Source organism: Lepisma saccharinum, chromosome 11 (assembly GCF_977018435.1).
Source record: "Lepisma saccharinum chromosome 11, izLepSacc3.1, whole genome shotgun sequence".
NCBI lineage: Eukaryota > Metazoa > Arthropoda > Insecta > Zygentoma > Lepismatidae > Lepisma > Lepisma saccharinum.
In genome coordinates this window covers 1,253,791-1,266,659 of record NC_139239.1, presented here as the reverse complement: position 1 = coordinate 1,266,659, position 12,869 = coordinate 1,253,791, and the positions used below count along the sequence as shown (strand labels likewise).

Sequence of the window (12,869 nt, the reverse complement as noted above, 5' to 3'; positions counted from 1 at the left end):
AGTCTAGAAAACAAATTCTCTCCCCTCCTCCAAAAGCATCATACATAAGTTTGAATTCCTTTGGATAGCCATTACCCTGTCAATTACTTACACAATTCTTGGCATTTTATTTTAACCATAAGAATATTACATATATTAAGGGGGTGGGATGGCAATGATACTTTTCATTGAAGTTTGAAACTCATGATAAATCGTCAGTTAACATAATATTAATATTTACATAATAATAAACGATCACACTTACATGCCTAAATAAATATCCATTAAACATGTGGTAAAAAATGTCATCTGATCAAGTTCTGGTGGATGTTGTTTTACTGGTACATTGATTATGAATTATTCAATATTTCTTACAGCTTACACTCACTATACACTATAATATATTCTGAGCGAGTAATGAAAACTCCATTACTAAGTTATAGTGCAGTTCTTATGCTTGATTTGTATCTCTTAGATATGTATTTCCAGTAGGGCTGTAGATTTGATTGGTTAATCGAAGCAATTAAAAGTTTAGTTGTAATATTTTCCCCAATTTTATCAATTTTGTACTGACATGCAATAATCATATTTTCAGGTGAGTGTGATCAGCTAGTTTATTCAGTTACATGTAAGTTTAATCTACTTGTATATACACTGCATCATATGTATTTATATGTTACATACAGTGCCTTCATTTGGTTAGAGTAACTACACTGCTTGCATGCAAAATTGGATGTGCATAACCCCTCAATTCAAGACAATAGATTTCTTTTAATAAATATTTCACAATTACAAGTAAAGTATTAATGTCCTTTTGTCACAGATGATGGAAATGCTTTCCTTGTCCTACTACACATTTTTCAAATCTTTGAGAAAGTTCCATTAAAGATTCCCTCCTCAGACTTCTGTATGAGTTTGTTTCACATAAGAATCGTACATAAAAATTCTTTGTTCTAAAAGTATACTTATGTTGCAACATTACAACAACACTAAAACCACTTATCAACACTCAACACTTATTGATTTACTACTTATCACCTTTGCAAACAGAAAGAAGCAAATATAAATCTTTCCTCTACACACATCCATCCATATGAAAACAAATACTGACATTCATGGCAGACAGGTGGACAGAGAAGTGCCACGTTCTGATGGCACATACTGTTGTTGATAACATGTTGTTGATCTGAGTTAGCTCTATTGCAGTGTTCCATTATGTGATAGCTGGCCTTCGTGGCGAAGTGGTTAGCACATTGCACTACGATGCCAGGGGTCCCGGGTTCGAATCCGAGCCTGTTCATGGGCGTTTGTGAGTGCCCATTCATCAATTTCATCATATCGTCACTCATCCCCATTTTCACAATTAGCCAAAAGTGGCAGAGAAAAGAAGTAAAATAAAACAAATCAATCAAATCCATCATGTGATTAACAGAGAGAAACCTCAGTTTGGAAATCTACCAAATGCACTCTGAGTTGAGGGGATATATACCAGTGGCATATTCTCCATGTTACCATGTTTACTGCTGGTAAACCAATTATTATCATAATTTTTTATACATTTAGCTTTAATATAAGTACACAATTTGACTGGTTTATGTAACACACACTTCTGATAACTGAATTTCCTCCCTGATTGTACGTGGGGAGGCTGAGGGAATCAAAGCAAGTTACAATTTAGAAACACGGAGCTTGCATGTATGCTGGGAGTAAACTGCATGTTCCTTTCTCTTTCTGTGCCACGATTCACAGAGGCATTGTTGCTATATGAAGGGAAATTCCCTTGGTGAATCAGTGAAAATTGATATTTTATGAAAAATTTACATGCATGCATTTGCGTTTTATTTCTATTATATCTAATTTACATAGATAGGAGGTGTATAATAAATAAGAATTGTTGCAGTAAAGCAGGCAAATTTTCAGGATACACCACTGATACAATCATCTCATTTCACTGGCAAACAGCATGGTTCCAGCTCCTACACAGGCTGCGTTTTAAACAGCACAATAACAAAATGAAGGCATTGTGTGTTACTATATTAGATGATTGACACATATCTTTCTTTATTTCTAGAGTGTAAAGTAACTTTTACATTTGGATATGGATATAATGAATTTTACCACATCCTACCAGGACAAGGAAACAACTCATTTGTACTGAGATTTAAAGTCAGGTCAAAAAGTGATGCACACATTCTTCTCTCTCCTATCCCCAATCCCATTCAAACTACTCCTGTCTATGAAATTGTGCTTGGAGCTGGTGGAAATACTTACTCCGATATAAGACGTCGACAGAGAAGCCAAACTCGGGCAACTGCAAAAACACAAGACATAGTGTCACCAATAGATATGAGAGGCTTCTGGATATCTTACGATCATGGATTGGTTAAAGTTGGAAAGGAGGGAGATGATCTTCCTGTTATTTTCTACACAGATCCAGACCCACTGATTCCACATTACTTCAGCTTCTGCACTTGGGGTAATGCTGTTGGAAAGTGGGAATTTGACTGTGAACCTTCAAAACCAGGTATGTATTATTAATAGTGTTATGTTGTTAATTGTATTACATCAAAACAACAAAATCAAATGTATTATGAAAATAAACTCTATATTTCTGAAGTTGACAATGATTCAATACTCCCATGATCAAGTAAACAATGTTTATCTTTTACACATGGTAACACTATACCCTAGTACATTAGTTGTAATACAAAGTAGTCCTTAACAGGAATGTCTGCAGAACTCTTTCCAGGAAGGAGCATTCAAGGTAATTTTTCCATGGGGGAGGAGCAAAAGAGGCTTAATTTCCCCCATAATAGTGTTGCTCCTGCAAAAAACATTCCTTTAGTTTGAAATTATCATGTTCCTGCAGCATCCATATACCCGAAGGCATTAATATTGCTCGAACTTATGATGGGTTGGCAGGCTGTCGGGGCATTTAGTGGATTTGCAAAATAAGGTCCAGGACGAGTACCTGAAGGCATTAGTTACACATTCCTACACTCAAGCATAGATGTAGTGCTGTCCCAGGGAATGAATGAAATACCATGTATTCCTATCCACTTTGCCACACAAGAACGTTAAAAGAAAACCATCCCATCCTTTTCACAACCTACATAGGTGGTGTCACGCTTAGTTAACACAGTTGAACAGTACAGGGAGGCAATAATTGACATTTTTTTCTAATATTTGATGACAACTGGAATGGACCAGGCAGGTGTGCACAATGTATGGATTTGTTCTCTTTTTGCAATGATTTCAAACAATATTTTTAATTAAGACATTTTCTCCTTTGATGAAAAGATTCTCTCGGGTTATCGACCAGGTGAGTTGTGGGGAAGATTCCAAGCTTTCACTCGCATCTTCATGGTAGAAGTTACAGTAACATTAGCTATCAAAAGCTTGGAATATTTTTGGCGTTTACTGAGAAAAAATATTGTGCAACCCCCCACCCCTCCCCATCCCTCCTCTTCCAGGTTGGAAAGATCGACCCTGACGTTTGACAAGTCTTGCGATGACTACATAAAAATGTCACGCTTCGCCACTGCTAAAAGTGGTTCTATTTTGCTATGCCTCTATATATAGATGGTATTTCAAAACTAACAGTTTTGCAGCAAGTCATTTTTATAGATACCACTTTTTTATGCTTGTATTAGTCTATGTGGGCAAACAATCCATTGCTCATGCTTGTCAGTTCCTGAAAATTATGTTCTTTCAAATAAGTGTGTTCCTGTATTTTACAATTTGTGGCAGTTTATTATAGTTTCGTTAGCAAGTCTTTTTATAGTTATTATTTAGAATGAATATATAACAAATTTGTGGTTGCATCCATTTAATATAGATGATTGCTTTTTGGAAGCACTTGTCTTCAATGTCGCCACAGGGAAGGGGTTAAAACAATAAAAAAGTAAGAAATCTGTTGGGCCAGTGCAGCAGTTAGTCCAACCAGACAAATATTGTTCTCCATACATTACAGAACCACTATTATATGCTCTAAATGCATCATTGAGAAGTAGAGTATTTGTAGATGTAAGAAACTATAGACCTCAAACATTAAACAGCTACATTTTCAAAAGTTATAGAGAAAATTGTGTCAAATAATATAGTTCATTTCTGAGACAAAAATAACATAACAGTCAAAGAGCAACAACAGCAACATGAATCTCATGAATTAAAATAAATAATTGAATAAATTTTAAACTTTCAAGAGAAGTGTAGGTCATTCATCTTCTTAGCTAAACTTTGTGTGTTCACTTATTTTTGAATTTGTAAATTGACTTAAAATTATACCATCTTTTAATTTCCAGAATCTGAACCTGTCCAAAGAGAATTATCACCATTGGAGAAACTCCGTTCTGATTTACTGTCATCTTATGATCCCTACTCAATACCTGTGGGCAGTTATGATGAACCTACCTTAGTGCATGTTCAACTCATTACACACCATGTTGATGTGGTAAGTGCTAACTTCAATTATTGGTGATAACTTTTGTTTTTGGCACAATATTGGCATCCAAATTATGTATAAGGTGCAATGTAAACTTGTTTTATTTTCAACATGAATTTTGATTGTAATAACTAACAAAGGGTTAGCAGTTTTAATCTGTTCCCTGAAATAGATTATTTGAGTCTGCATTTGAAATTAAGTAAGGGTAGAAAAATTGAAATGCAACTTACTGCAAATTAAAAATATGACACTCCCAATTTCAAGGTGACTTCATTTATTTACTTTTAGTTTGAGAAATTCTCTTGAGATAATTAACTTGAATAATATCGAATTTGTTCTTAACTCTGGCATTATCAATACCTGCAATTGATCACAGCACCTGGATTATGCATAAATGTAGAGAAAACTAAAAACCGCCCCTTTCGTGATTTTCTGGTTGGTTCATTGATTGACTGAAAACCTGCCAGATTGTCACACACTGTTAAATATCTGAGAGTTGTGTGAGATCATACACAAAATCTCAATGGGAATAGTCAGATGCAAGTTATTCCCTGTTGAAAATTCTGTCTACTGCTTTCAGAAGATCAATTGATGTTTTGAAACATCTACTATTTTCAGTTAGGACGTCAATAGATGTTTTGAAACATGTACTGTGTTTAGATTTTCAAACATACATATATATATTAAAAAAAGAGGAATGAAATGTAATATTTACAGCCAGCATGTTAAGCTAGACACACTACATACAATGTTATATGTAATATAAACCATTGAAACCATTGAGTAGGAGACCATTGATTTTCAGCAGATATCTGAGAAACACACTAGAGTGCAATTGATATCAGTAAATTCTGTCTTCTGTAAACAGTAGAAATTTCCAGCAGGGCTTATAAAATTCAGTGTTAGTGTATTACATTTCATGTACCAATTTAAAATTATACCTTGTGTGTCCTTTGAACATATGGTGTATGTGAGTGACAATATGTTTGTGTGTTTAAGTGTGTGCTTATAGTATTATGCTTTTATATAATTTTTCTGCACTTGTATTTTTATGTAGTTATATTTTGCATTTTAATAGCTTTTTAATTTATATATTTACAAATTGTAATGGATATAGTTTTTATAGTATATAAAGTGGTTCAGTCTGTCATGAATAAATACAATGTGAGTGGACCACATTACCCTATCATGAAAACTAGTTTTCTGATGAAGGACAGTAGTTGTTCATTTCCAATTCCTGCAACTAACTAGGAAGGTAATAAATTATTCCATTGGGATATTTTTTCCCGTACTATAAATACATGCTCTCAAACCAACATCTGCACAAACTGCAAATTCTGCGTTGGATGTCATCACTTCCACACAACACCTGAACACTGGAATGAACATGACAGAACACACAATATAGGTAAACTTTAATTTATGTAATAAAGAATATGCATGTGGATGTGTTCATTTAATTGAGAGCTTATTTTACTCCCTGCTACAAGCTCATGGTAAATTACAGAATATTTCCCACCATTAAAATGCTATTTGAATAATTCAAACTTTTCATTTTCTTCCAGGATGAGCAGAGATTTGTTCTAATCCTTCAAGGAAAGCTGGAAATGGTAAGTTCATGATGTAATCAAAACTACATGTATTAAGATTTCAAAACATTAATGAAGACCTATGCATTTAATAAACTAGGTTTCTTTTAAAACATATTCAATTCAAATATATGATGAATACTGTATGCAAGATACATGCAAACATAGATGTGTACACACCCTCTAAAGGGTAGGGGGGGGAGTCTTGATGAAAGTTCCATTGGACCAAGAAAAACTACATTTCATCTCAGTGTTTTACAAACTCTTTATTGAACTACATTGTGGACAAAACAGGGATGTATCTAGAGTTGGGCCAGACCCTCTGAAAATACCATTCCTGTATACATTTAGTGTAATTTTAGTCATAATTACATGCATGTTATACTTCTGATGAGGAAATGGAATTAATAGTTACTCAAAGTAAAGGAAAACTGAAATTAAACAAAATGCATGGCTCTTCTTAAACCAAAACTTTCACTTGTGAACTGAATGTTTATCCAAAATTAGAATGAACTTCAGCCAAACAAAAAAATCCAGGCCTATGTTGAATTAGTACAAGTTTTAAACACCTCCACCATGATGCTCATACATTCCTCGTTCCTTGCAACTTTCAGCAGCTTGAAAATGCTTCACTTTTTTCATTTTGATTACAATATTGTTCTTTAATGATGATAAGATCTGTCCACACTAAATTTCTAAATGAAAATACTAAGGGCTACTAAGTCTCCTTTGCCCCTTCCCCCTGTGCACACACCTATGCATGAAAAGTAATCTCCATCGTTATGCATATATAATAATCACTTTTGATAGAGCAGGCATGCTTTCACCTAGATGGCCATTTGTTCGTAATCAATCTAATGTGAATTTCAACCAAGTAATATGAAATCTGGGAACAATTTAATGAATATACATTTCCAGTAGTCATGATGGTAATTCTCTAAGACTGATGTGAAGCAGTGGCGTATGCTGGGTTAAAAACCTCTTTTTATCATTGTTCAAATGGGAGGCTCTTTTTCGTTCAATTTCTTGGATTTTAAGGTGATGTGACATTGCGATTAAAATATATACATTACAATTTACTAATAATTATAAAAATATCACTGTTTCATTAATATAAAAACAATAAGGAAAGCATTTCAAATATTTCATGGTTATTTATAAAATATAGAGGCCCATATTGTGAAATATTTATGTAGGCCTACGTGCGAGAATAAAATATACGCGTATAATAAACTTCTTAAAAGGTAAAAAAAAGGTAAAGTGCTCCCCTGTGCATAGCACTACGCCATGAAGGCGTATAGGGGGTGTGGGTGTAACGCCCCACACTTTCTTGATCCGGTCGTGAGTGGGGGTGATGTGATCAGCACCATGCCCCTGACCACCTTTACCCCCCAGGTACCCATGTTATTCGATGCTGGGTGGTTGTCGGGGCAGCTTCCATCGTTAGAAAAGTTCCCGGATTTGAAACTTCTTACCTTGAATATTTAATTTGGACAGGAACTCCATTCTTCTCTTGGCAACCTCTGTGGTAAAATGGTTATTAGCACAGCGTACTATGACGCCAAGGGTCCCGGGCTCAAATCCAGGCATGGACATGGGTATTTGTGTGAATGACACTTCATGAATTTCATTGTATCGTCACTCATTCTCATCGTCGCGATTAGCTAAAGTGGCAGAGGAGCAATGCAAAATAACAAATCAAATCCATTCTTCTCTTCTTTTCGATGCCAGAGGCCTGCATATCTTCAAGATTTGAAGTTTATCCTCATGCAAAAGCAGAGTAAATTGTTTCAGCAAATAGTTCGTTAATTATGTCATTCATTTTCGTTCACTACACGACGCAGCACAGATCATTCAAAACATATATACATAATTCATTCACTCAATACACTTAAGAAAATCCACACAGTAAGAAACCTAATTTTCTTAAACTTCCTTCAACGCGATTTCCACCCCACTCGCAAAATGCTTTTGTCATCTCTGGCCAGTCAGTCTACCTCAGCCAGTCATAAACAAAGCAGCAGAGGGGTTGGAAACATCGTAAAGCGTGTTTGGTTGAAGGTCAGCGGCCTGCGAGTTTTGCATGTGTTCGATGGGAAAGTGTTGTTTTGGCCTAGAGGACAAATTCCCTATCACATGCCAGCCACTCTTTTCCCGTTCCTGTAATAGTAGTTTAGTTTCAAAATTTCCCTTACCTGGGAAAATCCCATGCTGGTTATGCATTGGCATCGCTGTAAGGTTTTACCACTGTTGTAAAACAAAAAGTTCCTTGTCTAAGAAGCCACTACAAATACGTCACTGACCTCCTACAGGTGCTGATCGGGGAAGAATTTAACTGCTGAAGCCTGGTGGTAGTGTTAAAGGAAAGGAGTCCATCCCCATGTATAGAGTGAGCACAAGGAAAACAAACCTTGGACAAAAAATCCCGGAGCAGCCCTTTCTTCCGTTCAAAGAAGCATAAGGAAGCATGGTCCACAGGAGTCGTGGGTTTTATACTATCATTTTTTCCTGCGGTCGTTGTTTGAGAGTGAAGCATTAGTCACATTTGATAGTCGATTATTTTCTGTATTTAATCTGGGCTTCGGCGATAGCCTAGGTAGCCTAGAATATACGTGCCTAATGTGAAGATAAATATCTGCTGTTTAAAAACTTTTTAAAAATAGGAATAACTGTGATTAACAATTATTTATTAGGTTAAATATTAAATTTTCAATTATTGCTGGTTCGATAGATACAGTAATTAAAGAAATGAAAGTCATTTCCGAACCATTTTAAAATTCTTTCTTAGTCTAATTAGGCTACAGATACCTAGGTTGCTGAAGATATAAGGGAGATTTCACACCGAAGTAACATGCAACGACATGCAATGCTTGACGATTTCATGAATCAAACACAGTTTGTGCAATCTGCCATGCCGCTTTGGTGTGAAATGCTGTTGTTGATTGGCTCCTTCCCAAGCCACATGTGTTGACTATCTCCCTCAAATTCAAACAATATACTCAAAATGTACTTAAACTCGATGCATTACAATATTTAGGATAATGTTGAACTGAACTTCAACTTATGGATCAGTATTTTCTGTAGAAAACATTACTTTTTGTGTAAAACAGAAGCACTCATAAACACATGTGAAAATTTCACACCTTTATGCATTATTGGACTACTTTCAGAAACATATTTTCTTCAAAGCTGTCTTTTGTTTCAAACAATTGACTTACTTCACTCGTTATTGTATAAGAACCTTTGTTCAATATTTGTTTGTTTCTTCTCCTTTCCTATTTTTATCTGAAGCAAAGATTCCATGAAATTATTTCCAAATATATTATATTACAGATTTTTAATTCCCATGATAGTGAATTTTACACAAAACAATCAAAATTATTTTATATTTCAGTAGAGACTGCACCTTTTACTAATTTTTGTTTTGAAACTGAAATTGAAATAATCCATTTCATAAGATCAGAACTAAATAAATCTGATATTCTTCTTACATATATGATGAGTTGATCAAGTAAAGAGCACAAGAATTTCCTATTTTTCTTTCCAGAGGTGGCAGGATGATAAATTGAACTGGGATCCTACAAATTACAGCGGAATATCAACAATGCGAGCAGCTGATCATGAAATATGGCAGCCAGATATAATTCTTTACAATAAGTTAGTACAGTTGCATTCAATATTCTCATTTTTATTTTATACCTAGAAAGCATGCATATTAAAAGCATTCAATTCCAGATTTTATAACTTTAACAATTCCATATAATTACTACTATTCCCATAGAAAATATCAACAATAGTTATTATGTGGCTTACTTGACAAAAAGTATATTAACCATTCATTTTCTAGCTGCTTTTGTGGCTGAAAACAAAGTGTTCAAGTCTGCATATGGGCACAAGTGTTTCTTTGTTCTTGCATCAGTTTTATTCTTGCCATTTTAATTAGCCTAAGAAATCAGAAAACAGTGTTTAATAATGAATAATACAAACAAGTATGCTGCAAATCATAATTCTTGTCCTGAAGGCATTAATATTTTCAAACAAGATTCAAGAAGCATTGGACATCGCTGGAAATTTTTGTAGCATGGGTCAGGTCGGTGACATAGAATTGAACTTACTTACTCTCCAGCATTCTTAAACCCGAAAGTTTATGGCTGCAACATCACAAGTCTTCCATCTGTCCTTATCCTGGGCAAGATCAATCTAATCTTTTCCATCCTTACCGATTTCCTTTAGGTTCATCTCAATGTTATTCGTCCATCTTCGTCTTGGCCTTCCTACAGGTTTCTTACCATCAAGTAAGATATAGAGTTCAATAGTATCGATAATATTCATCATTATGAACTAATAACAATAAAGTATTGTTGATCAATATTCCTCTTAACAGTTGGACATTACAAAATACTGCATAGTAATTGTTATAATTAAAGTGGTTTTTATTCTTGTTGCAACATTTCATTCCAGCTCCTCACAACTTTTTCAAGCTTATAGTACCAAAATGTACACCCCTCCCTCTCACCCTCACACACACATGCACATGCATGTGCACAACTTACATGGCTAGTCACTCTATGCTAACAACAAAATATGAATAGTTTGTGTCCTCTCCCAGGCTGCATCCTAGACAACCTTTTTTCTATCTGTGATTGAAAGAACTAGAGAACATAGGAGAGACATTAGAGAGGAAGATCCAAGAACAGCAGTGAGTGAGCATATGTTAAAGTACTGACATAAATTGATGTAAGTAGAAATGAAAGTCAGTAGGGAGAATGAAACAGAGAGAAAAGTGGAACAAATGAAGCATATTTGCATTAACAGCGAGAGAAAATAAACAAAGGAGAAATTGGCACAAGATGGATAGAGTTAATTACAAAGCATGTGGAAGTGAAACTGGTTAGGTTTCTAGAGCCACCTTCAGCTTTCAGGACAATAGTAGAAGACTTTAATTTGCAAGACCAGATAAGAGAAATGATGGAGGTTAGTTCCAGTAGGAGGAGGAGGGGACCTAAGATGGTAGACCACAGGATGGAGGGAGGGGGAGAAAGAAGCTGGTGTGACTCAACAACAGGTACAGACAGATGGAAAAATCAATATTCCTAGGAAGACAGTTGACTAGTGAAGCGTGACTAGCCATTTAAGGTTTTCTGTGTTTGTTTTGTTTGTATCCTGGTAGTGTAAGCTTGAAAAAGTTCTGGGTAACCAGAATGAAATGTTGCAGCAAGAATAAAAAGTGCTTTAATAGTAACGTTTACTGTATCATTTGTAAAAAAAATTGTTAATTTCCAATTTATTATTTTCAATATTATAATTTTTCCATTTTTCAATCAACAATATTCTTTGAAAGTTAGAGGATAATTTTTGTCATGTAGTTTACATTGTGTGACCTTTCAGATTAACATCTTGAAGTTTGAATTTTGAAAATTTGTGCAACCATAAGTTCTTTGGATTAAGTGGTAGAATGCAAAGTTCTGGCATGGTTCCTCCATTTTACATGTAATATATTAATTCATTTTGTTGTTCTGCTGGAATAATAATTAACTGACTTTATTTCTGTTATTGACATAAAATAATAAGGTTTCTGCTTTTTTCTCATTTGAAATGAACAATGCTAATTCATTCTAATGAGTTCACATTTAATTTTCATGTACATGCCTGACAAAGCCACCAGACAGGTGGCGAAATTGATAAAAAAAAAAAACTGCATGGAAAAATGAAACATGACCTCATTAGAATGAATCATCGCATAACTACCAAACGGAGATCTTTAGACACAATGTGAACAATGCTAGTTTCCAGGGTGGGGTCAACTAACTACTTCGACATCACTCCTGATGTTTATGGCAAGAAGTAATCATGTTCAAGCAATTTAAATGTCAATCGCTCCTTCATGGGTTCTTGTGGTGCATTTTCATGTAATGTTCACAGGTTTACCTCAAATTAATACCTCTTCTGCTGTAAAAAGTAAAATATTTATGTGAAGGAGGAACAATTTGAAAGTTTGTGTGAAAATAGATATGCATGTTGGGTACTTATTAAAGCTATTCAAAATACTGTCCATTGCTTTCAATACATTTCTGTCACCATTCAAATCAATGCTGAAATCCACTCTGGAAAAAAATCTGAGGTTGTTTTCTGACCCATGCATTCACAGTGATTTTAATGTCTTCCATGCCCTAGAAATGCTGTCCATGAAGGTTTTTTTTTTGAGAAGGGCAAACAAAGGGGCTAAATCAACACTGTATGGGGGTTGGGGCATTACTGACCACCTCATTTTGGCAATGGCCTGCGACAACCCTCTATTTGCAAGAACTGAATTACAACTCTTTGTTTTCATGTGCTATCCATGTAGTTTATTTCGTTACTGGAAATGAAAAATTGTGTGCATTACTAACATATCGCATTATATGTGTGTGAAGTTTCATTGCAATCCGATAACAATATGGAGAGTTATTAAGGTGGATGCATTAATTTCAGGATGACCTTTGTACTATTAGCAGAAAAGTTACCACATATTAAGATTTCAAGGTATTGTTACATTCTCTGTTTTAGTTTTGACACTGGAGACAGGAAATCATGTGAGATAAACAAAATGCAAGATCTGTAGGTATTTCCTTCTCTGCAGTCAATGTAAAGTAGAGCCATATATCAGAATTTATGAAAATTAAGTAAGAAATGTAACTTGTAATGTGAAACATGGTTTCAAGCAGAGGCGTATATTCTAGGCTCTCTAGGCTATCTGCGTAGCTTAGGGCCAGAAGAGAAGAAAAATCGATCAGAAAATGTGCATAAATTGTTCATTTTAATAACAAGATGATGGCATCTCAGGAGTTGGCACACTTATTTCTTACAAGTTGGCAATT

General features: G+C 34.9%; 1 protein-coding gene across 1 annotated transcript in view; it reads left to right on the top strand.

Moving 5' to 3' along the window:
* The window catches only part of LOC145994599 (neuronal acetylcholine receptor subunit alpha-7-like), a 47,090-nt gene that overhangs the window by 13,244 nt on the left and 20,977 nt on the right, over window positions 1–12,869 (top strand). The window contains exons 2-5 of the mRNA XM_083130637.1: window positions 2,051–2,503; window positions 4,284–4,432; window positions 5,989–6,033; window positions 9,560–9,669. Of these exons, the coding sequence (XP_082986763.1) occupies window positions 2,051–2,503; window positions 4,284–4,432; window positions 5,989–6,033; window positions 9,560–9,669 (757 nt within the window). The remainder of the gene's footprint in view (window positions 1–2,050; window positions 2,504–4,283; window positions 4,433–5,988; window positions 6,034–9,559; window positions 9,670–12,869) is intronic.